This window comes from Rhinopithecus bieti, unplaced genomic scaffold, assembly GCF_001698545.2.
Source record: "Rhinopithecus bieti isolate Rb0 unplaced genomic scaffold, ASM169854v2 scaffold_11401, whole genome shotgun sequence".
Taxonomy (NCBI): Eukaryota; Metazoa; Chordata; class Mammalia; order Primates; family Cercopithecidae; genus Rhinopithecus; species Rhinopithecus bieti.
The window spans coordinates 612505-640022 of record NW_016807151.1 but is presented as its reverse complement, the minus strand read 5'-3'; the positions used below and the strand labels follow the sequence as shown (position 1 = coordinate 640022).

Below are 27518 nucleotides of genomic sequence, written 5' to 3'. Positions count from 1 at the left end.
GGCCTCCAGGTGAGCCATCTGTTCCAAGACAGCAGCCTTTCCAGTGCCTTCACCTGCTATAGCGCCACAACATGGCTCTCATTTATTGTGCCAGCTTTGACACCTCTGTTCTCAGTTTAATGATTGTTCTGGGGATGGGAACTTCTTGGAGGGCCCTGCTTTGTTTTGGTTTTTTTCCAGATTAACTTTGGGGGACATAATAAGCGGAGACCATTTACTGTTTTTTAAGGCTCACCAAATGTCCAATAGACAGAAGAGTGATCAAAATAGAAAGCATGTATTTCAACTGGCACTGACAAGTGACAGGGGATGCCTCTTAGCCACAAGGATCATAATATAAATGCTTAATTAACTGTTTGTCAGTAGCCATTGAATGTCTGTCTGGTCCACTAGGCTATTAGTGCCACAGGGCAAGGGCATATAGGCATGGTCCCTGCAGCATCCTGGTACCTGGAACTCAGCACTCCCCCAGCACCATGCTTGGTACCTGTTCTCTGGCCATGGCTTTAAATTATCAGCTGAGCCCAAGCAACCTAGCAGACCACATTTTGATTGTGTCTTGCTTGGACCATCCTTGAGAGTCATGTCTTCTTGGCAGTGTCCCATAGACTGTGAGTGGTGAGTGAGATCACTTTAGAAGGCACATGGACTTTAAAAATCTTTCATTATAAAGCATTTATTTATTTTATTTATTATTATTATTGTTATTTTATTTTGAGAAGGAGTTTTGCTGTCGTTGCCCAGGCTGGAGTACAATGGCATGATCTCGGCTCACCGCAAACTCCACCTCCCCGGTTCAAGTGACTCACCTGCCTCAGCCTCCCGAGTAGCTGGGATTACAGGCATGCGCCACCATGCCCAGCTAATTTTGTATTTTTAGTAGAGATGGGGTTTCTCCATGTTGGTCAGGCTGGTCTCGAACTCCCAACCTCAGGTGATCTGCTTGCCTCTGTCTCCCAAAGTGCTGGGATTATAGGTATGAGCCACTGTGCCTAGCCCAAAGCATTCATTTTTTAGCATCAGTTTTTAATTTATGTAAGTGATACTGATTTTCACGTATGATCATGACATAAAATTTCCTTTTAAAATGAATTAATTTCAGTTTATCTAAAAGAAATTGGGAAGTAAGTAATAGTACAGGCAACTTGCAGATATGGCCAAAATTATAAAGGTGTTATACTAATAACTGAATTTAGAAGATTAAGGCCTTAATACTCACTGAGACTTATTGCCTCAATTGTCTTTCTTGCCCTGAAAGGTTAGGATAAAAATGGAGAAGTTAGTTAACTCTCTGAAATACAATAACCATCAATTAGATACCTTTTTAAAGGAATTGCAATATTTTCTTTATAAAACATATCTTTAGCCAGGTGTGGTGGCTCACACCTGTAATCCCGGCACTTTGGGAGGCCGAGGTGGGTGGATCACTTGAGGTTAGGAGTTCAAGACCAGCCTGGCCAACATGGTAAAACCCTGCCTCTACTAAAAATACAAAAATTAGCTGGGCACAATGGTGCGTGCCTGTAGTCCTAGCTACTCAGGAGGCTGAGGCATGAGTACGGCTTGAACCTGGGAGATGAGATCGTGCCACTGCACTCCAACCTGGACAAGAGAGCAAGACTCTGTCTCAAAAACAACAACAACAAAACTAAAAAACATATATTCTTGGCTGTTTCAGTGGTGGGGCTACCAAAGCCCGCTTGAGTGCTGCCCAAGGCAGAGGCTGGGTGCTGGTGAGTTCTAGGCTGGCCTTCCTCACTCCACCCCCTGCAACTGTACCATGTACTGTTCAGTTCTGTAGAAACGGGAAGCTCAGGGTAACTCACAGTCCCCAGCCCAGATACTTCTTCTTTTCAGGCACCTTTCAAAACAAAATCAGGATCTATATACAATCTAAGTTGGTGTAGTAGCTGAATATTGGCCCCTAAAATGTCCACATCCTAGCCTCTGGAACTTGTGAATGCAACCTTAGATGGCAAAAGTGATTTTGCAGATGTGATTAAGCTGAAGGTCATGAAATGGGGTAAGTATTCTGAATTGTTTGGGTGGGCCCCAAATGTAATCACGAGGTCCTTATAAAAAGGACACAGGAGTAGTCAGAGTGAGAGAAGGCAGTGTGAGGACTGGAAGCAGAGCTGGACGGTTATGACCATGAGCCAGGGAGACAAGGAGTGGACACCCCCTACCGTCTCCAGAAGGAACCAGCTCTGCGGACACCTTGCCTGTAGATCAGCGAGGTTGATTTTGGACTTCTGGCCTCCAGAGCTGTCAAAGAATAAATTTGTGTTGTTTTAAATCCCTCAGCTTGTGGCTACTTGTTACAACAGAAATAGAAAATTAATACAGCTGGGAAATATAAGTTCACCTAAAAATATTCCTTCACAGCCGGGCGTGGTGGCTCATGCCTGTAATCCCAGCACTTTGGGAGGGTGAGGCAGGCAGATCACCTGAGGCCAGAAGTTCGAGACCAGCCTGGTCAATATGGTGAAACCCCATCTCTACTAAAAATACAAAAAATAACTGGGCGTGGTGGCACATGCGTGTAATCCCAGCTACTCGGGAGGCTGAGGCAGGAGAATTGCTTAAACCTGAGAGGTGAAGGTTGCAGTGAGCTGAGATCATGCCATAGTACTCCAGCCTGGGCAACAAGAACGAAACTCTGTCTCAAAAACAAACAAACAAACAAAAACCCTTCACTTCTGAGAGGATTCTGCATATTGATCTATTATGTAAGACACTTACTATACATATAAACAGGGTCTCACTCTGTTGCCCAGGCTGGAGTGCAGTGGTGTGATCATAGCTCACTGTAACTGTGAACTTCTGGGCTCAGGCAGTCCTCCTTCCTCAGTGTCCCAAGTAGCTAGTACTACAGGCATGCACCCCCACCCCTGGCTAATTAATTTTTTTTCTTTAGATTTTTTTTTTTTTTAGCGCCTCACTTTGTTGCCCAGGCTGATCTGAACTCCTGACCTCAAGTGATCCTTGGCCTCCCAAAGTGCTAGGATTACAGGAGTGAGCCACTGTGCCTAGCCCGTTTAAAATAATTCTAATGGCAAAGGATTCAATTAACAAGTCTCAAAAATCGATGTAAGTTTTGCACAGGCATTCACGTGGCTGAAGTACCAAACATGGTATCATGAATTAAGTGCGTAACACCTGACAACGGTGATACATTTTATTTTTGTGTTGTTGTGAACTCATGGATTCAAAATATATTTGATGTGTTTTGATCCATTGCAATTATTATTTTATTGAGCAAATTGTCCATGTATCAGTCTTGCTGGCCTGAAGTCAAGGTATCAGGCAGGCTGGTTCCTTCTGGAGGATCCAAGGGAATATTGGTTTCTTGCCTCCTTGGTTCACAGTTGCTTCACTCTAATCTCTGCTTCTAGGCGTCATGTTGCCCAAAGTAAATGAGTTGATGATGTATAATCCTCTAACTGGGAGGGACAGCCATGTCTTAACCCATTATGCAATCTGCTGTGTCTCAAGTGTTTCTGACTTGAGGAGTTGGTGGGTTGTGATTGCAATGGTGATGTAGATATGATTGGGAGACAACAGATCTAGAGGGAAAATTAAGATGAAATTTAGATTAAGTGTAAAATGCCTAACAGATAGTCAAAGCATCCATCAAGTTGGAAGTTGGATAAAGAGGACTAGAGCTCAGTGGAGAAAATGGAGCTAGAGTTAAAGATGTGGAATTATTGACTTATAGATGGTATTGAAGTGATGGGAGTCAACATAAGGAAAGGAACCAGCAAAGACGAGGAGGAGCAGTCTTTGAGGTAGGAAGAGTGGTGTCATGGAAACAGGGAAGAGAGTGCTTCAGGAAGGAGGAATGTTCATCTCTATCAAAATCCTACTGAGGGATCAGTAAAGAAATCATGGGATTGATAAGATCAAAATCATCAATGATCTTGATAAGGGCAGCCCCGGGGAAGTTGTGGGTACAGAAGCTCAGTTGGAGTGGGTGGAGGAGAGACTAAGGGCACGGAAGGGGAGAAAGCCGTCTAGACAATGCTTTCAAGGAGTCTTACTGGGAAGCAATGAAGAAAAATAAAGTAATGGCTGAATCCAAGGAGTTTGCCTTTTTTCCTTTAAGATGGAAGAGACTAGAATATGGATGCTGATAGGAATGATCCAGTAGAAATGGAGAAATCAATGCAACAGAAAGGATCAACAATTGAGAATAATGAGTAAGGACAAGGACTAAAACTATCAAGATTGGCTTTAGATAGGTAAAAACTCTCTCCCTCTTTCTCTCTCTCTCATCACGATCATCAGTTCATTAGTATCTGTTATTAATACACTTTTGGTTTCTAAGCAACCTGCCTTTGTTCTCAGCATATTGTCTGCATGTTCTCATGTGGTGCTTTATCCGCAAAGTCTTAGCCTAGAGGACAGGAAGGGACAGTAAGTAGGGTTAGTGAATAACAGCACTTGTCTGAAATGTGGCTGACCTCGTTTTAACTCTGACTCAATTGCTTAGCAGCACCTTGGGTACATTATTTATCTCTCTAAGCTTTTATTTCCTAATCAGTAATATAAGAATAGTATTTATTTCTATCCTTATATGATTATTGGAGGGCTTGTACAAGACAGTATATAAAAAGTACTAAGCGTAGTGCCTGAGACACAGGAAACTAAAAACTACTGTAAATTATAATAATAGTAATGATTGTAGAACTCTTGTATGTCAATATACATGTATAATATATTTTTCTTGTGCAGTGACAAAGTTATTGTCAGGCTAATGACTGCAATGACTATGTCTTTGTGGTACCTACATTATTGGTGAAAGAACTAAACACCAGCCAGATATTTATGTATTTACTGAGTAGTCTTCTATTTTTTTTCCAGAGGGGCAAAGGTTATAAGCGGTCCCTTTTTCTAGGCCTTAGGCAACAAATTATAATGGCTGTCATTCATAAATCTTGTATATGGGGCTGCATAGAACTGAAAAAACAATAGGAAGGTCTTGTAACTCGAACATATCTGTTCTTCTGAGGTTTGCATGTGTGCATCTTACAGCACATTAATATTCAGAAGTTTCCTGTTGGAATGCAGCTACCACACAATAAAACCACTACATTAAAAAATGTATGGAATGCAGCTAAAGAACTACGTAGAGGAAGATTTATAGCTTTAAATGCATTCATTGAAAGCCAGTGAACTAAACTATTAAGAAGCTAAAAGAAAACAACAACAAGGAACAAAGTGTCAGCCGCCCCCCAAAATAGAAGGAAGTCCACAATCAAAATATGAGCATAAATCAATGAACTAGAAAACAACAAAAATCAGAAATGATCAACAAAGAAAAGGTTGGTGCTTTGAAAAGATAAATAAAAATAGATAAACCCATAGCATGACTAATCAAGAACAACTTTTCCAGGCAGACTAGGAGTAGGAGGAAATATCTTCAACCCAATAAAGGATATCTATGAAAACTCTAAAGCAAAACCTCACACTTAATTTTGAAACATTAGCTGCATTTCTGAGAGTCAAGAGCAAGAAAAGGATGCTTACTCTTCCTGCTTCCTTTTTGTACTAGAGGTTTTAGCCAATGTAATAAGAAAAGAAAATGAGAAGTCAGACAAAAGGATTAAAGAGAATGGACTGATATTATTTGCATAAAACATAATTATCAGCATAGGAAATCAAAGAAATTCCACATGTAAACCAATAAAACTAATCAGAAAGTTCAGAAGGATCATTGATTACAACACTGGCATTAAAAAAAAAAGGTGCTCCTATAAATGAGCAACACCAATAAAAATGTATGTAAATAGCAAAAAGATACTCTTCTGTGCACAAAATCTTAAGTGTTACTGAAGGACAGAGAGAATAAAATCAACAGAGAGATACAACACATTCATAGATGAGACAAATTGATGTTGTAATAATGTTGGTATGTTCTAAATTAATGTATAAATGTAATGCAGTTCCAAAAAAATCCAAATAACATTTTTTCATCAAATCGGACTAATTCTAAAACTAATATGAACACGTAAGTTATAAAAATGTATTTTATGGTAAAAGGAATTTGAGTAAGAGAAAAAAAGACAAAAAAAGAGAATAAAAAGAAAAAATCTATAAAAAAGAGAAAAAAACTGTGTGTTTTAGAGTTGTAATAATTAAAATAGTGAAGCATTAACATAAGCTAGATAAATGGATCAGAATAGATCCAAGCCCCTATACTACTAAGGAGCACGATGGAAGTGACATTATAAATCAGTGGGAAAAAGGGAGCAGTGCAGCACACACACTGTCCCTTTGCCAACCCCTTGGAGGGATGTAATCGGCTGTGGGACAGGATTATTTTACCAGGGTCCCACTGAGATCCCAAATCTGTTGAGCCACCTCTCATTGTAGGATCTGGCTCAACACACCCTCTGATGATTGATTTGTCTTCTCAAGTACCTGGAAAGGAGGTACTCTAAGAAGGAGATGTCCAATTCTTATTGCTTGGAAAAAAAATACTCACCATTATAAATTTGTAAACAGTCTTGTTTGCAGGTTGTATTTTAGGAGCTAGCCTAGCTACTACTGACATGTGAGTGAGTGTGCATCAGATGATTTCCAGCCTTGAGGGCAAACTGAGACCGAGGTCTCAAGGGAATGGAGAGGGGGCTGAACATGAGGATGAGGATGCCAGGGTGGACATGAAGTGCTAAAAGGGAAACTGAGAAGATCTCATGTGTAAAGTCTGTATTGCACCATTCCCCCCCACCCCCCCGCTCACCCCCCCAGGAACATCTGCCTTGAGGCATGATTTAAGTAGTTTCAATCCTTACAGTTTCTCTGGTTGTGGGTGTGGGTGAGAAATGGGACAAGGATAAAGGGAATGGAATTTACAGTCAACTAACAAGGCTGTGGTTAGCTATTAGCTAAGTCAATGAAAACTATTCAGATTTATCTGCTTATCTTCCTCTTCACACCCAGATATGTGCGTGAAGTCAGCTTTCAGTCACCTATCAATGATTGCTCATTTTCCAACTAATTTTTTAATCAGTTAGTGTAGCATAAATTCTGCCTGCCCACCTAGAATAAACCATACTGGTGGGAATGAGAAGGAGGGGAGGAGGAGGAGGAGGAGGAGAGGAGAGGAGAGGAGGAGGAGGGAGAGGAAAGAAGGAAGGAAGGAAAGAAGGAGGGAGGGAGGAAGGGAGGGAGGGAAGGAGGGAAGGAAGGGAGAGAGGGAAGGAAGGAAAGGAGGGAAGGAGGGAAGGAAGTTAGTTAATAATGTCAAAGTTGGGAAATATTTTTGAGAATGAGAAAGAAATGATAGGAAAATGTGTTTTCTCTCTCTAGTAAGGAAATAGATGCAGCCATCAAAATACATTGATGTAGCTACCAAATTAGAAAAAAGTTTTATGAGAGCATTTGGTGCAAAGGATACACCGACAATAGGACTAGCTGGGACATACTTTATGGAAAGCAATTAGATATTACATACCAGTGTTTAAAACCAGTGACTCATGGATCGCAGGTCAAGAAAATCTTCATGCACAAAGTGTGGGAAAACCTCAATGCACAGAAATGCTAACTGTAGCAGCGTAACTCAAAATAGCTAAAATATAGAAAACACCCTAAGTATTTGACAATAAGAATGGCTTAGTAAATTATAATATGCCTATAAGAGCATTCTTAAGCAGCCATAAAAATGATATTTATAAAGGATTAATAACATGGAGATGTTTTTCCTTGTGTTAAATGAAAAAGGTAGAAATCTGGATAAACAGAAAGAGAAATAAGCCAGGCACAGTGGCTCTTGCCAATAATCATAGCACTTTGGGAGGCTGAGGCAGGCAGATCACTTGAGCCCAGGAGTTTGAGACCAGCCTGGGCAACACAGTGAGACCCTGTTTCTACAAAAAAAAAAAAAAAAAAAAAAATTAGCCACATGTGGTTGCGCACACCTGTAGTCCTAGCTACTTGGGAGGCTGTGGTGGGAGGATCACTTAAGCCTGAGAGGTAGAAGCTGCAGTGAACTGAAGTCACACCACTGCACTCCAGCCTGGGCAACAGAGTGAGACTGCTAAAAAAAAAAAAAGAAAAGAAAAAGAAAAAAATAGAGATATAGGAAAAATATACAGAGAGAATGTAATAGCAAACATATAAAAAATACACAGAGAAAAAAACCTGAGAGTGACAATAGAAAGAGAGTAGGCTTTCTCCCTGACAGTTCTAGCTTTTGTGTTCAAATTTCTGTGAAGCACTTCAAAATGTGTCTCGGAAAGCCAGCAAACCTCACCCTCTGCTTCCATTTCTTAACAAAACCTTTTGAAAAGGCATCAATTTAAGGATCTATTTCTAATAAAGCTTCTGATGTGGCCATGATGTGTAATGGAATTGCTGGCAAAGCCCACGAGGGCCATGCATGTTGAAACCATAGAGTAACCATGACAAAGGGCTTCTCTTCTCCAAAGTGCAGGACAGTGGGTAACCTGGCACCGCTGGGCTTCACCTGTTCTTGGAGCATCACAATTTTTACCCCCGGAGAAGCGCTGTTTGCCAAGGGAACCTTTCACCATTTCAAATACATCAACTGAAGTTTTTGAAAGCAGTGCACCAAGTAGGAATTCTTTGGTAGCGACAGTGAGGATGTAATGACCAAACGGAGGCCCTGGCTATACCCTTCTCCCGCACAATTCAGGAGAAGCCAATTCCTGGAGGAAGATAATTTCTGTTTTCTTTTGTTCCAAACCTCAATCAGTTTGACCATCTCCTTAATATGTGATTCATCAAAATACCCCTAATTTATCAGGAGTGGCTTCTTTGGCTAAACAATGGGCTAAGCACCTGTGTTGAATCTATCAAGAGAAGGTTTTAGGCGGGATGCAGTGGTTCATGCCTGTAATCCCCACACTTTGGAAGACCAAGACAGGCGGATCACCTGAGGTCAGGAGTTCAAGACCAGCCTGTCCAACATGGTGAAACCCTGTCTCTACTAAAAATACAAAAATTAGCCTGGCATGGTCGTGGGCGCCTGTAATCCTGGCTACTTGGGAGGCTGAGGCAAGGGAATCACTTGAGCCCAGGAAAAGGAGGTTGCAGTGAACTGAGATTGTGCCACTGCACTCCAGCCTGGGTAGAGTGAGACTGTGCCTCAAAAATAAATAATAAATAAATAAATAAAGAGAAGGCCGAGGAAGATAAAATACAGGAAATTTTCCAGCCTTTACAAATTGAACCTGATTTTGGAAATGATCCAGTGGCCCGATTTATTTTGAGAATGGACAGTAAGTTGTGCTGCTGGCACTGCAGTATTTGTGTCCTGTAGCATTTAATGACCTCTATCGTTGTGAAAATAAAACCAAAAGATGCTGTCTGAAGCTACATATACTTTACGTTGCCATTTTCCAACTTAAGTATCCTTGATGTAAACAATGACAGGTGTCCATAACCATAATTGTGGGATACATTTGCATTGACTCACATCAAAGGAAACCCATTGTAAACATCAGAACATGGTGACTGCCTGATCATTGCATATTACCTGCTTTACACAGTAGCATCCCTGGCCACCTGCACTTTTTAAATTGGCACAGGACTTAATGACACAATTTGGCATAAAAAGATTTCTTTTTTACAATGACAATTTCTAAAGTAACAGGAAGATATTTAAAAACAACTTTTCATTGACCCTGTAAGACTCACTCATAGGTGTCCCTAGTGTACCACTTACCTAGGGCTGCCATATCAAAGTACTACAAACCGAGCGGCTGAAAACTCCAGAATTTATTTATTTATTTATTTATTTATTCATTTTTTTGAGATGGGGTTTTGCTCTGTCACCCAGGCTGGAGTGTACTGGCACAAAAATGGCTCACTGCAGCCTCAAACTCCTGGGCTGAAGTGATCCTCCTATCCCAGCCTTCCAAGTAGCTGGGACTATAGGTGGGCGCCACCACACCTGGCTAATTTTTTTTTTTTTTTTTTTTTCGAGGCGGGGTCTTGCTTCATCGTCCTGGCTGGAGTGCAGTGACACAATCTTGGCTCACTACAACTTCCACTTCCTGGGTTCAAGCAATTCTTATGCCTCAAACTCTTGAGTAGCTGGGATTACAAGCACGCACCACCATGCCTGGTTAATTTTTGTATTTTTTTTTTTTTTTTTTTTAGTAGAGACGAGGTTTTGCCATATTGGCCAGGCTGATCTCAAACTCCTGACCTCAAGTGATCGACCTGCCTCGGCTTCCCGAAGTGCTGGGATTACAGGCATGAGCCCCACGACCAGGCTCACTCAGCTAATTTTTTTTATGCTTTGTAGAGATGAGGGTCTTGCTGTGTTGCCCAGGCTGGTCTCAAACTCCTGGGCTCAAACAATTGTCCTACCATGGCCTTCCAAAGTGCTAGTTTTATAGGCATGGGCCACCACACCTAGACCACCAGCAATGTATTGTTTCACAGTTCTGGGCCAGAAGCCTGAAATTGAGGTGTCTACAGGGCTATGTTCCCTAGGAAATCTATAGGGGAGAATCCTTCCTTGCCTCTTCCTAGTTTCTCTAGTTTCTAGTGGTTTGCTGATTATCTTGGACATACCTTGCCTTGCAGTGGCCTGACACCTCTCCTTGCTTTCATAGTCACTCAGCACTTTCCTGTGAATCTCTGTCTTCACATGGCCATCTTCTCATAAGGACACCAGTCATACTGGATTGAGGGGCCTCTGTACTTCAGTGTGACTTTATTTTATTTATTTATTTTTTTGAGACAGAGTCTCACTCTGTCGCCCAGGCTGGAGTGCAGTGGTGCAATCTTGGCTCACTGCAACCTCCTCCTCCCAGGTTCAAGAGATTCTCTTACCTTAGCCTTCCGAGTTGCTAGAATTACAAGCATGCAACACTACACCTGGTTAATTTTTTGCATTTTTAGTGAGATGGGGTTTCACCATGTTGGCTAGGCTGGTCTTGAGCTCCTGGCCTCAAGTGATCTGCCTGCCTCAGCCTCCCAAAGTGCTGGGATTACAGGCATCAGGTGCCATGCCCAGCCTATATGACTTCATCTTAACCAATTACATTTGCAGTGACCCTATTTCCAAGTACGGTCACAGTCTGAGATGAGGACTTCTGAAGGTCAGAACTTCAACTTACCTTTTTGACGGTGATACAATTCAACCCACTACACCTGGGGTTCATGGATTTTGGGTTAAGAACATGTTGAGACAGTCTGAGGGCAGCCAGGGGACCCTGAGACCAGAGGGTATGAGACAAGAGTACAGAGAAGGAAGTGGTAGCAAGACAAATGGAACCCATGTTGCTATTTCGCCCATAAATTTGGCGGCAATGATCTCTCCCTGCAGATTTGGGTGCAGGGACTTGAGTTACTGATGGCAATATTTGGCCAGTTTCCAGTTGAAGATGCTCAAGTTCCAGATTTGAGTCGAGGCCACAAATGCTCAAGTTCCAGATTTGAGTCGAGGCTACAAAGGGAAGTTTGTGGTGGTGTCCAGGACACTCTCTGCTGATGCCATATGTTTGAAAATGTCTGAATTTTGTGCATAGACACACTAGCAGTATTTTCATAAGTGGAGTTACATAATTAGGGCATGGACTTGCATAATAATTAGCATGTGTAATTAGGCACAGACTTCTTGTCCTTTAGACAATCAAGACATCTAATTACAAAATTAAGATGTAATTATGTGGTCCAAGGTCTACATCTTTTTTTCTACCCATTAGAGATTACATTTAGAAAATAATTCAAAAAAAGTTGATGAAGAAATGAACATAGACATTGATTTGAGGATGTTAAAGAAAGTGTTAAGTGGGCTGGTAAGTTGCCTTTGGTCCTTCCTCTCAGTTGTAAGGGGAATTATTTAAAACATTATAGTTCACTTGAAAGAATAACTTTTACCAACTGTGCTGTCAACCTTTGGTACTCACACTAATGAAGAGGAGTGTTGGTATGACTAATCCATGGCATTCACGCGTGGCTCTTGAGTGTGGTTTGTAATCACACTTGAACATGGACCTAAATGTGATGTACTGGGAATTCATTCAAACCCATTAATGGAGCCATCCGGTGGAAATCTTAAGACAGCTTGGGATAGAGGACATCCTGCCTTCTTGTTCTGCCCAGGTTCTCCTTTGTGACCACTTTAAAAATTGACTCATTGGCCAGGTGTAGTGGCTTATGCCTTTAATCCCAGCACTTTGGGAGGCCAAGGCAGGAGGATCGCTTGAGGCCAGGAGTTAAGACCAACCTGGGCAATATAGAGAGACCCTGTCTCTACAAAGAATCTGAAATACTAGTTGAGAGTCGTGGCACATACCTGTAGTCCCAGCTACTTGGGAGGTTGAGGCAGGAGAACCACTTGAGCCCAGGAGTTTTAGGCTGCAGTGAGCCTCCACTGCACTCCAGCCTGGGTGACAGAAAGAGACCTTGTCTCTAAAGAAATAAATAGCACACTGTTCAGAATAACGCAAACCAGCGTTTAAGCTGTGTTTCCTTTCCCTGAATATTTGAGTATTTTTATTTTAAGTACTCTTTATTGACTGCAGGTGGGAAAGATCAAAGACTATAGCAAATACTCTGTCCTTCGAAAAAGAGTGATTCTTATAGCAGTAATGGTTGAGTTTCGATACACACAGAAAGCTAGATTGTACTGATCGTCTCCATGTTTTTCCTTGCCCTTAAATTGTGATTTGACTGAGCTCTGCGTGATGCTAAACAACCAGTTTGACTCATTAATTTTGCTGAACTAACTGAACTTTTGACCTAATTGGCTGCTGGTTAGGGATCAGAGCCATATGTGCAGGTTTTTCTAAGCCAGTTCTGACTTTAACTGTGTTATCCCTCTGTTCCTATAAACTGTTGAAATACCGTAGTAATTCCCATGTTTTGACAGCCACACGCTCTTCTCAGACTGCCGCTTTCTCCTGGAAAGTGGCACAGAAATCTGTCGGACCACGCTTCCTGATTTTTGGTTAAGAAAATATGCTTCCCATATGGTTGCAGGCCGAGAAAACAAAGACTTAAAGAGGTTGTAAGCATTTGGTGATAGGTCTTCTCCTCATGGCGCCTTCCCTCCGTTCCTATTTTTCATATTCTCTATAAGGCCAGGGAATGTGGTGAGGGACAAATTATGTGGGTGGCAGGGAGGGGTTAGTCTTGACCATGAAAATACCCACATTTGCACAGGGAGCTTTTGCTATTCTTAGTTTTTTTTTTTTTTTTTTTTTTACCTTGCCTTCTGAGCAATTGCTCATGATAGATTTAGAGGCAAAGGAAAGGAACTGGAGAGAGGGGCATTTTTAAAACAATTTATTAAGAGGAATTCTAGGTCAGAGATGGGCAGTTGGACTACATCATCTGTAAGGCATCTCCAGCTCAGAGATTTCAGGATTCCTTGATTTCCAGCCGGTCACTCAACAGGAGGTTGACTGGACTCCTATTCTACTCACTCAACTCTAGGCCTCTAATTTTTCGTTTCTTAGATGTAGTGACTGGAAACCTATTCTTTTACCTTTACTTCCAGAGATCAGTACTTCCAGTTCCTAATAGAGCCTAAAGCATGAATGCAACTTCATGCAGCTTTTGAAATCTGCTTTTCCCTCCAGGTACTCCACGTCAGCATTCTCAAGACTGGAGAAGTTAGGCCTCAGACATCCCAAGCCTTCTCCTTTTATTGGAAATTTGATGTTTTTCCGCCAGGTAAGTGCTGTCTTCCTTTGGCTTCCATCATAAAATATGCTAAGGGCTGGGCATGGTGGCTCACGCCTGTAATCCCAGCACTTTGGGAGACCGAGGCGTGTGGATCGCCTGAGGTCAGGAGTTCGAGACCAGTCTGACCAACATGGTGAAACCCCATCTCTACTAAATACGAAAAATCAGCTGGGCCTGGTGGCACATGCCTGTAATCCCAGCTACTTGGGAGGCTGAGGCAGGAGAATCACTTGAACCCGGGAGGTGGAGGTTGCAATGAGCCGAGATTGCCCCATTGTACTTTAGCCGAGGCAACAAGAGCGAAAATCCATCTCAAAAAATAAAATAAAATAAAATAAAATAAAATAAAATAAAATAAAATATGCTGAGCCCGGGACAGGCTTTCTGCATGAAACGTTGGTCTTGTCCAGGTCCCCACACCTTGAGTGGTAAAGGTATTCTGTGATGCCATGATCCCTCCTCTACTAATATGAATTGTTATGTGATGGCAAGAATCTATCTCTTATCACTATCAATATGTATTGAGTCCTGTCATCCATTCACTTACCCATTTCCCCCAAATGCTATGTAATTGCGTGTCTAAATACACAGACCCTAGAGTGTAGAAGAAGAGATTACTTGTGGCCTCAAGTGCACCATCAAATGATGGCGTGCAACAGCAGATGAGATACATCCTAGCACTAGATAGGGTAGTATAGACGGTAGCTGTGGTCTTCTGTCAGAGGAGAGGGTGATCTGTCAGGGCTACAATCATCCTAGGGAACTTCCTGAAGAAGGAGGTCCTTCAGGGGCTGTGGACATAGAGACGAGGATACACTCGCCAGGTGGGCGGCACCATATATGTGAGTGCACCAACATAAGAATGACGGCTCAGGTTGACCAGCAGCCTGGACTGACTAGAGGCCAAATGTTAGGGTGCACTGGGCAATGTAGTTGGGTGAGAGAAAGGGGGACTAGATGCTTGCAGGATAGGAAGGCAAGTGAAGAACTATTTGTGTGTTAACATTTTTGAGAAGGAGAGGGACTTTGAAATGGACAACACTCTGCAGGGAAGAAGAATATAGGTTAGTGCTGTAGAACCCAAATGTTGCTGAATCCCAGGGGTGAAGCCACGATGGCTCGGTCTAGGCGGTGATGAGAGTGAAAAGAGATGGATAATTGGAAGCAAAATGAAGAACTCTTGTGACAAATTAGTGTAGAGAATTCAAGGCAAAGTGAGTCAAACATAAGTCTAAGCTTTGAGCCAGGGGAACGGGGAGAATGGCCATGGGTTGACAGAAATAAAACGTTGGGCGAGGGAGTGGTTCAGGGAGAAGATAAGTTTTTGCCAGAGTGACATGCCAGTGGAAATGGCCAGCAGACATTTGTAGATATAGGTCAGGACTTTATGGTCTACAGTTATTTTTTCTCACATTCAGTTTTCTCATGTGATGGCTTATTCAGATAAGTCACGGGGACACTGACTCCAGACCCAACACCAGGAGCCAGAAGACCCTGCATGGGAAGAACCACCAAGCCAAACAAAGGCAGGAAGACTAAATTTGGGACAATTCTGATAATATCTCTTCAACATCTCTAGAATTTCCCCCATCCCTACCTCCGGAAAGGCTGGTCCTTGGCACTAGATAGAAAAGAAAGCTGCTCTTTCTGTCCTTTTCTGCCCCCACCTTCTCAATTATTTCTTTTCCATTCCTTTCTGTGTCCATCACCTTTTCCATGATTTGTCATGTTGTTTCTGTCTTTCTAGTGTTTTTAAACACTTTCTCCTCTCATCTCTCTCTCTGGGGTGGGCAGTTCACAACTTTTAAGCTCACAAACAACAATCTCAGTGAGGCTTCCTGTTAGCCCCTTGAAACAAGTGTGAAGAAATTTTAAAGTGTCAAGATAGAACAACAAACCAGATCGGAAAGCTAAAGAAAATGCATTTCACACATTTCTGGGGGGAAACGATCAGTTGTATTCCGCGGAGTAATTAATTTGGTATTAACATTCTGAGGAAAACAGCGTAGCTGTCGATGCGAGGAGAATGCTGTGCTCCCGCCTCTGGAGAGCCTCCACATATGCTCCTTTGCAGCCCGCCATCCTCACAGCTACAAGCCCTGCCAAGTTCTTTCTAGAACATAGTAATTTCGGTGACTATTTTTATATTCATATATGCTTTCTTTGATGTATGGCAAGCTTACACTGCAGAATTCAGTAGATTTAGTGAGAAAGGCATGTGTTTCCATGCAGGACATCCACACTTCTAACCCCCAACTTTCCACCTTCATTCCACCCCTTATGTATCCGCTGCATACTCCATTCTCACAACACAAATCTACCATTTGCCACCCCCTACCCCCACCCCAACTCATGAGTATTTTCAGGTCTAGTCCATTCCCACCACACAGTGGATCTAGCATTTTCCACCCCTCCTTCAACCCAGCTACACTTCTTTCCCATTATAAAATGTGTCTAGCCAGGCACGGTGGCTCACACCTATAATCCCAGCACTTTGGGAGGCCAAGGCAGGCAGATGACCTGAGGTCAGGAGTTCCAGACCAGCCTGGCCAACATGGTGAAATCCTGTCTCTACTAAAAGTACAAAAATTAGCCGTGTGTGGTGGTACATGCCTGTAATCCCAGCTACTCAAGAGGCTGAGGCAGGAGAATCGCTTGAACCTGGGAGGTGGAGGTTGCAGTGAGCCGAGATCACACCACTGCACGCCAGCCTGGGTGGCAGAGCAAAACTCTGTCTCCAAAAAAAAAAAAAGTGTCTAGCATTTTGTCTTATATATCTCAAACATGTTGAATTTAATTACAGTTTAACTTGAATGAATCATGATAATTCAGAATTTGTGACAATTTTGATAGACTCAGTAGAAGTTACATATAGTGGCAGTAAAAAGGGCCATATGATAATGCTAAATCAAATTTCAGAGGGCAATGTTATAGTTGAGAAAGCAAACTTTTTGAATATTTTAGCAGCAAGTATACATAAGTAGTTTAAGAACTGGTGGTCTTTCCTGTCCAAGACTTTTACATGGCCATTTTTTTAAGCCGTTTGTTTATTACAATATTTCAAAGTACTTGAAAGCAATGTAACTTCCATTCTTTTTTATTGTTTCCGTAATTGTGTTCTTGCTGTTCCAGATTTTTTTCTGAATAAGTTTGAATAATTGGAATTTTGCTTAATCTTATTCTTACTATAGCGCTGTGTTTCCTTTAGGGTTTTTGGGAAAGCCAAATGGAGCTCAGAAAGCTGTATGGACCTCTGTGTGGGTAAGAAGGAAACTCAACGTTTCTATTATGTATGATATTTTGATTTTCACATGTTGAACTGATATGGAAGACATGTCAAGATTAGGAATTTGTATATGTTTCTATTTTCCAAAGGGCCCAAAGAGGGTGTCCTGCAGTACAGACAAGGCTTCTAGGGAAGACCCTGGGGTTGCCCATGGGGGAACTGTGCTGGCCTGAAAGAATACCACTTTCCAGGCTTTGCAGCCTTGCTGGGCCGGGCACAGCATCATCTCCCCCTGCTGTGCTGAGGGTTGTTGCCACGGGATGTGGTGGCCCCCTTGTCTCAGAGCACAAACTGTCCAACTTGCCTTGATAGTGCGCAGCAGGTTGTATCCCATGAGCATATCTGAACCTTACTCAGACTCGGGTCCTTCAGCCCATGGGGAAAGTGTGCTGCCAGCAACATGACTGTGTAATTTATCACCTAGTCCAGTTCCCTTTTGAAAGTGAAAGGAAGTGCTATTAATAACTACCCCAGGATGACCGTGTCAACTAAGACTATCCCGGATATGCTGGGGCATATGGTCACCCTAGTTCTTGGCCGTGTAAAGTAATATAGCCTTTCTCTTTATTTTCCCTGAATTTCTCCTTTTTATGCTCCTTTATTTCTAAAATTCCAGATTCTGGTGAGCAAACACACATTCAGACCACTTACTCTATTCAAGATTTAACAGGCTTGAATTGCATTGATTCTCAACATGTGTCTTCCCACACTGAAGTCCTAATCGTTTCAGTCGGTTTTCACACAGCTTCTCTTCAGCCACTAAGTGATTTTTTTGCAGCTTTTCCTAGACCTCTGGGTCAGCGATCACTTTTGTAGGTGCATTAGAGTTCTCCTATGTTGCTGATGTACATTCCAATGGGCTCCAGTGATTTGGGGGTCCTGTCTCCATAGGATTCGTGATGTCTGTTCTCCTGATACCTGTGTTTGAAAGGGATTGGCTTGTCCTCTTTAGGGAAATGGCCCCACCTAGGAGGCCCATAGTTTTGGTCAAGTTCTTCTACCTACTTTTTGGTTTGCTATGTGGCCCTGAAAAAGTAACAAATTAAGATGTTAAGATGCTCTCTGTATTAGTCATTGCCGCATAATAGACTACCCCAAAACACAGTGACATAAGCAACAATTTATGATTTATCATGTGTCTAAGGGTCAGCTGGAGTTGGCTGGCCTAAGCTGCACTTGGCTGGTTGGCTCTGCTGGACTTCTGGGTGTATCTGCTGGGGAGGTCTCATGTAGGGCACCAAGGCTCTGCATGTCTCTCATCCTCCTTGGAAGTGTAAGCTCGGCTGGCAGGTTCTCATGGTAAAGGCAAAGACTCAAGAGAGGAAGCCTGATGGTGCAAGAACATTATACATTTCTGCTGCATCATTTCAGCTTATATCCTATTAGTCAAAACAAGTCACATGGCTAAACCCAAGATGTGGGTAGGAGGGCACTGTGGCCACTTTGAAGCCAAAGCAAGACATCTGGCCCAGTCTGACACTCATGGAGCAGGGAGGCGTACTCCTCAGAAGGATGAGTGGGGAGGCAAGGCATGTCTTTAAATAACAAGCAGCCCTACTGCACTCCCTAAGAACTCTTTCAACTTGGCCTTCACTTACTTTTAATTTTACTTTTAGTGCATAGCTTCTTGCTTTCAGTGTGATAGGTGCTCGATAAAGGCTGAAGAGAGTGAACTGTCTACCTTTCTCTTACCGTTGTGTGGTTCTATTGCTTTTTTGTTTTGTTGTTGTTGTTTGTTTGGTTTTTTTGTTGTTGTTATTTGTTTGTTTTTGAGATGGAGTCTTGCTCTGTCGCTCAGGCTGGAGTGCAGTGGTGCGATCTTGGCTCACTGCAACCTCCGCCTCCTGAGCTCAAGTGATGCTCCTGCCTCAGCCTCCTGGACAGCTGGGATTACAGGTGCCCGCCACCATGCCTGGCTAATTTTTGTATTTTTACTAGAGATGGGGTTTTGCCATGTTAGCCAGGTTAGTCTCAAACTCCTGACCTCAAGTGACCCGCCCATCTTGGCCTCCCAAAGTGCTGGGATTACAGTGTGAGCCACCGCGCCCAGCCTATTGCTTTTTAAAGCTTCTCATTCCAGCTCTTTCTTTCCAACAGTCTCATTCTGCAGCTGACTTGGCAATGACTTGGAGACTGTCTCATGTGCTTTTGAGACACAGCACTGACTCAGAATGACGGTGCCTTCACCAGAATCAGAAAAAGTCCTGATCGAGTCTGAATTCTAGGAACCACTTTTCTTGAGTGCTTCTTGTACAGATATCCAAAGTAGAGCCTTTGGGTATTTAAAAATAATTGTTAAATGCCAGATGAAGAGTTTAAAGGGCACTGTATGAACCAGTTGTGTTTGTGTGTGTGTGTGTGTGTGAGAGAGAGAGAGAGAAGGAGAGAAAAAGAGAGAGAAGGAGAGAAAGAGAAAATGACAGGGAGAGAGAAAGAGACAGAGAAAAGGAGAGAGAGACAGAGAGAAAGAGAGAGAGAGAGAGAGAGAGAGAAGGAGAGAGAGAGAGAGGAGAGAGAGGTGGCGCGAACTGGTTTCCTTGACAACAGGATATCCAATCAACTTTTTCTTCCAACTTTAACTAAGTTAACACAATTTATCCTTTTCATTTCAAGAAAACCTAAATCATAGGGAATGATTTCAAATGAGGTTATAGAGATCAAAATTGCAGTATCATCTCCATCCTTTGTTCCCACTTCTAGTGAAAAGGAAAAAAGAAAGGTGATGGCATAATTTCTTCCTATAAAGCTATCAACTTTCCTCCTTTGGAAAAAAAAGATGAGCCATAAAATGCTGACTTCTTTTTAAATGTGTCTACTCCCAGATTTAGAGGCAATATGGTGGTGGTGTAAAAATGAAAGGGTTGAACCAGTCTAAGTCGAATGTCTTTCCTAACTCTAAATATTATTTTCTTACTGCTTAAATTTTATCAACATAGTTTCACTGATTGGGAATGGACTATGCTCAATGAACAACAAAGACCCTTCTTGCAGAGAACAATTTAATTTAAATTACATTAGTTTTTAGGCTACTTTTATTACTAGGAAATATAATCAATCCCAATTTGATCCTCTTAAAAACTGAAATAATAGATTGATTCATCATTTGACAAGTGAAATGCCACACTACACTGTTGATGTCATGTAGAGATGCATAGGGCCTTTAGATGACAGCTTGGCACTGAATGTTGGGAGAAAAATGGGCAGGGCAAATCTCACTGCACTAGACTGGAAAGCCAAATATGATGACAATGTATACTTATTATCTGGTTGTCACCCTAGCAACTCAGAGTCTGAGGCTCAAAACTGGAAACTGACTCCTTACTCTATCCCCTCCCCCACTCCCTGCCTTGGGGACAATAGGGCTGGAGAAGGTTTCCATCAAGATGAGCAGATAACATCGATGCTTATCGTTACCACCAACACTGCCACCACCACCACCATCACCACCACCATCATCAAGAACAAAATATCTTCACCAAGTGTCTACTTATGTAGCCTGCTTTGCCAGGTTCTGTGTAAATAAAACTACACACGGTGTCTCTGCCTTCTCTGAACTTGAATGTAAAGCAGGAGGACTGGCGTGGATACCTGTACAGCTATTAGTCGTGGGGGTACCTGATAAAAAAACTCTCCTGAATTGCACAGCAGCCTGGCCACATAACACAAAGAAGGCAAGGCTTTATTGCTTTTGATAACCTTCATTGATTAATGATTACTTGTTATCTCCTTCAGGCTGAGAATGAGCCCCAAGTTGGATTTATATTCCTTCCCAAACTCTGTAAGAACAGAACCAACCTTATTGTCATACATTGGTGATTGAATATGGTTTATGTGCAATATATATCAATATTGAATATAAACATATATTGATATATGTTCAATATATCCTGTTTGGACAGAGATTCTATCCCCTCCAATTTGTAGCTGGACTTTGTAACCCAGTAGATGATAAGCCTTTATTAATTACTTATAGTTAAGTAAGAATAAATACTTACACAGCACCCTAAGTTTAGATCATTAGCAACTCCTAAAGGCCCCCATTCAAAGCTCCTTTTCCCTTTATTTCATTGTTTTTTTTGTGTGTGTGTGTGTGTGTGTTGTTTTGTTTTGTTTTGATTTTTTGAGGCAGAATCTTGCTCTGTCATGCAGGCTGGAGTGCAGTGGCACGATCTCAGCTCATGGCAACCTCCACCTGCCAGGTTCAAGTGATTCTCTGGTGCCTCAGCCCATGAAGTTGCTGGGATTATAGGCATGTGCCACCATGCCCAGCAAATTTTTGTATTTTTGGTAGAGACAGGGCTTCACCATGTTGGCCAGGCTGGTCTCAAACTCCTGACCTCAAGTGATCCACCTGCCTCAGCCTCCCAAAATGTTGGAATTACAGGCGTGAGTCAACATATCCAGCCTATTTGATTGTCTTTTAAATGCTCGCTCTATTATTCTACTTTTACTTAGCCTCATCCCTGTTTCTTCTTCCCCCCACATCACTTTAGTTTTGATCTTGGCTCCCTCTTGTTGAACTTGACTTTCACACTTCCTGGCATCCATCACCTATGCCGCTCCATTTTGGTAAGTGGCACCTGCGTTCCTGGATCCCTTCATGATGCCGGCCTTGTTGCATAACCTCATATACTCCCATCGGAGCATCACATTGTAGGTAGTAGGTAAGCATGAACTTTGTTCAGAATTCATAAAGTACAAATGAATGTAAGAAAAAAGTACACTTGCTCCCACCCTAGGGCCCAGCTGCTCCTTCACAGAGGCAACCTCTGTTAAACATTTCTTTATAGTCAAATGGATCATATATAATACATGCTGTTCCTTACCTTGCTTTGTTCATTAATGGTATTTAGGAAATTGTCCCATTTTGCTTCATTCATTCCTGTTAAATTACGTAGTATTTTTAAGGATTTCCTTGCATGAATGTATCCTAAGTTTTAAAACAAATTCTCAATTGATAAACATCTCTTACTTTTACAAACACCATTGCGGTGAAGATTTTCATATACACATCATAGATGTCTGGAGTTAGCATGCAAGATAAATTCCTAGAAATGGAATTATTAGGTCAAAGATGGTCTATGTTTTTAATTTTGATAAATATGACCAAATTGTTCTCTCTAGGGATTATATCAGTTTAGACTCCCATAAATATGCATATGTTCCTTCCATACGTGTCACTAAAATGTGTGGTCACAATTTTAAATCTGTACCATTTGATGGTATATTGCTGCAATTTCAAGGTGCATTTCTCTAATTATGAGCAAGTTTGAGTATCTTTTCCTATGTTTAAAATGCAGTGTATTTTGTTTTGTGAGGGATCCTTTGCCACTTCTCTGTTGGGTTATTGATCTTTTCCCACTTTATTTGTAGAAGCTCTTTGCATATTAAAGAAAGTAGCCTTTAATATGCCTTAAATATTTTCTCCTCTTTATCATTGTCTTTGACTTTGCTTATTATATATTTCTTCCAATCAGAAAACATTTGTTTCTGTGTTGTTGACTTTAATTGATTTTAGCAGTGTCTACATTTTGTATCTTACTCAGAAAGGTTTTCTCCACCAAGGATATTTTTTCATAAACTTCCATTTTTCTAGTTTTTTAAATTGTATTTTTAAAACATAGAATGTTTGACATATCAGGAATTTGTTTGGAAGATGGAGTTAGGGACTCACCCTTTTCTCTCCCCAGAGGATAGAGTTCCATCTGAAAATTCATCCTTTTCCAATTGATTTGAAATGTCACTTTTATCGTTTATTAATTCCTAGGTGTATTTCTGACTTCTCTGTTCTGTTGTACTGCTTAATCACAAGCCAGGGCTGCACTGAATATCCTCATTTGGATGTCACGCTTGTAGCTTCTTGTACCTAGCTGTGGTAGGGTGTTCTAAGAACATCTTTGTAATATCAAAGCCTGAAGCAATCTATCTCCCAAGGAACCTTAGGTCCCATACTGAAAAAAAAAAAAAATCAATTTAGCAAATAAATAAGCCTTTGGTATAAAGGACCTGACACTTAGCTTCAAAGTTCACACCACAGGAGGGGGAGGTGTCTCATATGCCTCCAAGTTGGAGGTTTTTAGCACCATTTTTTAAATTTAATTAGCTAGCATGCATGAACTAATAGCACCTTGTTACCAGGCAGTGAGGAAGTTGAGAACTTTGGGATACATAAGGAAAAGCATGTGGCATCAGCAATCAAAATAACAAGGTCGTTTCAATACTTTTTAAAGCTCAGCTTCCATGGTGCCATCCATTAGGAGAGTTTGTGTTCCGGAAGTGACTAAGGTGTGAACACTTTTCATGTAATTGCTCTTAACCATCATGTTTATGTACTATTTAGATGAGGTTGAAGAACAGCATAGAGATGGTTTACTTTAATACTGGCAGATGGCCATGTCATCCACTGTGGGAGGTTTCCTGGCCTACCACTATGGATCAAGAACCACAGGAGTAGAAGGGCTCTGAAAGACTCACCTGTTGGACGTGCTTGATCTTTGACTTAGAAATTATGAGACATCTGAATTCACTGGGCTTGAAAACGTGGCTGAGGACAGGGTAGGGTGGAAACTATTGCTGATTTGTCCAAGAAAAGACAAGTATTTAGACTCAAATTGGGCAGCTGACACCTAGAGATGGCACTTGTTTTTAAACTGGACTGAGCTCAGTAGAATCGTAGATGTTGAACAATGGTGGAAATTAAGCCACTGTTGCATAAGAGCATCCCAGACACTGATGCTAAGGAGTCAAACTTTAGGTTTTTGCAGCTGATATAAAGTGCAAGCCTCAGTATGAGGCTCATTTACTAAATGTTTGACCCAAAAATGTGGCTCAATTCTGAGAGGAATTGATGAAAATGAAAATATACTATGATCATTGAGAAAACACAATAGCCTTGAAACAGTGGCATTAAGCACAGAAGTCCTGAATTATCCTAACATCTCTGGCCATGAGGCCAAACTGTGGGCAATATTTGGGTCCCCTAGCTTGGTGAAAGCTGGCTTTCATGAAAGCATGGAAAGCAAAGTTGTGCATCGCAGTTCCCAATAATGTGAATCTGAAAGCAAAATTCATGTGAGACCATCATGATGGTGTGCGGGTCATAATTATTGAGCATCATTCAGTGAGTGAAATATCAATATTCTCACTGGTCAAAATAGCTTAATCATGAACACTAAGCCTGTAAGAGCACATTTTTTAAATGACTGGAATTCACTAAACTGCATTATTGCATTTTAGGGGGCCATTATTCTCTAAAAGTGAATGCCCCGACTTAGTGTGCTGATGTTTTAGGAGGCCTTGGAGAATAGGAGGAAAGTTGTCCACAGGACAGCTATCACCAAGCCAAGCACTCTGCCCAATAGGTGGAATTATCAAAGGAACAGTTGTCCAAAGATAAGTGGCTTAGACCAAAAATATGCGGGAATTTGATTTGAGTCCCACTTTTCTTGAATGAACCATTCATAGATTCTTCACCTGCTACCAGCATGATCTCGTTGTACCAAATAGTGTATTACTACAAAACTTCCGTGCTTTCTTATGATTTAAGACCACCTTCTTTCCTAGTCTTGATTCAAAGACCCTTCTGAAGTTTATCTAATTTTCTGGACTTCTGACTTCTTGTTTCAGCCCATTTATTTTATACCAGTTCATTTCCCCCATCCTCTTTTTTTTTTTTTTTTAACGGAATCTCGCTGTGTTGCCCAGGCTGGAGTGCAGTGGCGTGATCTCGGCTCACTGCAAGCTCCGCCTCAGTCTCCAGAGTAGCTGGCACTACAGGTGCCCACCACCACGCCCGGATAATTTTTTGTGTTTTTAGAGGAGATGGGATTTCACCGTGTTAGCCAGGCCCTCCATCCTCTTTCTATAACAGCATGTGTGTGATGGTTGTTGCATATTTTAATGACTACTGCTGTCCAAGTCTTTGTGACCCACTCTCACAAAGATCAAGAACCTGTATTAATTCCCTCTTCTTTGGGTAGAAACATCCAACAGGGTATGATAGCTTACAATAGAAATCTGCGGTCAAAATCCCAGCTTCAACTTTCTTTCTCTCTACTGCTTGTTACCTTAATGGATTTAGGCCAATCACTTCCCCTCTCCAGCTTTAGCTCTCTTAGATGTAAAAGGTGGGATTTGGACTAAGTCGGTGACTTTGACACTGTTTAATCATGAACCTCAGTAAATAATATATTAACCACATTGTTATCTGATACACATACATACACTTGAAGTAAAAGTTTTACAGAAGAATACCTTATTCACAGTATAAGAACCACTTTGATCTATTCTATTGTATTCTATCCGTAAAAAACAAAACATTTACAAGCTGGTCACAGCCCATAAAATTGATTTCATGACCACTAGTGAGTCAAAATCAGCAATCTGAGAAGCAAAGGGCCAGATGATATCTGAAGTCCTTTCCGGTCGTAAACTGGATGACAACAAGCCAATGACACAGTCCCTATCAGGGTGCATCAGAAAATTGCTAGAGGCCCTTGTGTTTGCCTCTTTGTTGTTTAAGATTCTGACAAACCTCTGACAAAATCACTACAAGCCCACTGTTCGCCGCTGAAGCCGAATTCCAGCGGAAGCACTCCTCCTGCAGAGACCAGGCTCCTGCACCTGACTGTGGGCCCAGGCTGGGCACCTCCCACCCTATGGCACCTTCTTATTCTTTAAAATCACAAGTTCAACTATTATTGAAATTATTTCCAAGCCTTAACTCAGAATCATGCTAAGAAGCTAACACAAATATATTAATTGACCATTTAAGACATCTGTCTGTAAGATTTTTGCACTGGGTGTAAATATCTAAGTAATTGATGTGGTTATCTTCTCCCAGGTAGGTGTGGCCAGCTGATTACTTATTCCCAGGAGTTGGAGCAGCAGGAAGGAATGGTCTGGAAACTGGAAATAATCCCATTTGCCAGCATAAGCTAGCTATGGAAAACTGACCAGGCTGTGGGTACCGAGAGAGCAGCTTCCTGCTACTTCCTGCTGTGGGTGAAGGGCAGCATTTAAAGACTAAGACGGTGCTCCCCATTCTAGCAAACACTGGCCACAGTGGACAGTCCAGGAGAGAGCTGTGCACCGGGAAGGTGTCAGCTGGACAGTAGTCAGGCATACAGTAAAGCAGCTTTGAGGCGGCTGTCAGTGGACACCAGGGCCCCACTGGTGGGTGGTTCAGGAAACTGAGAAGCCCCCAGCCCTGAGAAAGGAGTCGAGGTAGTACAACAGGGTCTCAGTGGGGAGGGGTCTGGGGACGAATCAGGGATTGACATTCAGTTCTAAGACTCACAGCATCATGTGAGGCCTAGGACTCAGAAGCCAGACCTAATCTCCGATATCAGTCAGGGAGGAAAGGTCCATTGTGGTTGGAACAGATCCATGCCGGGGAGGCATCCAGTCTCATGATATGCGGCTGGAGGTTGTTCCTGCTTCTGGGGCCAGGGCTGGGTCTGCAGGTGAGGGACAGAGCACCTGGCTGAAAAGGAGAGAGGACTGCAGCAGCTGGAGCGTCAGCCACAGATTTTTAATTTTGCATTCCTTGATATTCACATCCAAAATCTACCATGGAGAACTGTGTATCAAGTTCAAGGTGGAAGGGAACTAACTCATTCCTCATCAGTAACTATCAAATAGGGCATCAGTACCTTCTTTATTCTCTAAGTGACAGCTCTGCGCAGATGTGTTCCCAATCAATAGAATGTCTCAATTAAAGTCGCATAAAAGCTCTATTTCGAGCTAATATCTTCAAATAATAAATTTCATATTTAATTGAAGTGTACCTGCAACAAATCCAAGTTGTTCAACCCAAAATGCATAATAGAGGATGTGAAATAGTCATGAATCACTGTGACATTTGTCAAGACATTCTCCCATCTGGAAGTAGGTCCAGAAAGCACATGGCTTTATGCATATATCTTTTGTCAAGAACTTTGCACAGACAGTCTCAAAAGTGCACACATTTACCCAATTTTAGGACTCTTCACTCTGATTGAGAATGCAAATAGCATTCTTATTCTATCTAAAAAGAAGAATGACAAGCCATATTTTATTTCATAATTTAAAAGAAGTTGTTACTAAATTAGAAAAAGCAGTGAGTTCCCAATTCACCTAGAGCTTAAAGTTCCTCTTCCATCACTATTTTGTGGGCAGAGAAACTTTTTCCAAACAAGTTCTTAGAAATCCTTGCTTGATTAAAAACCAGTTCTAAATCTTGCTACTCACATAGGGCAAAAGGTAAAGGAATTTAAATGTCTAAAACCAAATTAACTCCAGATACTAGTGTGAACTTTCAAGCAAAAAAAGTCATACACCACCACATACATGTTTGAAATTCTACTAAATTTTGAATGCTTGACGTTCGCCATTAAACTGGAACATATTCTTCTTTCTTCCTTAGGATCTTTAAATCTTTTAAAGTTTGGGTTGTTTACTATGCATTCCAATTACTCCTGATCAGTCTTATGTGTAACATTTCTATAGCACACAAAGTAATTCCTTAGCAAGGCCCCGCCAAGTTTTATGATGCCTGCTTGCCTAGGGCAGATAATATAAA

The 27518-nt window shown here is 41.7% G+C and overlaps 1 protein-coding gene across 1 annotated transcript in view; it reads left to right on the top strand.

The window, feature by feature from the left end:
• The window catches only part of TBXAS1 (thromboxane A synthase 1), a 196621-nt gene that overhangs the window by 30169 nt on the left and 138934 nt on the right, over positions 1–27518 (top strand). The window contains exons 2-3 of the mRNA XM_017880363.1: positions 13566–13659; positions 16880–16932. Coding sequence (XP_017735852.1) covers positions 13566–13659; positions 16880–16932 — 147 coding nt within the window. The remainder of the gene's footprint in view (positions 1–13565; positions 13660–16879; positions 16933–27518) is intronic.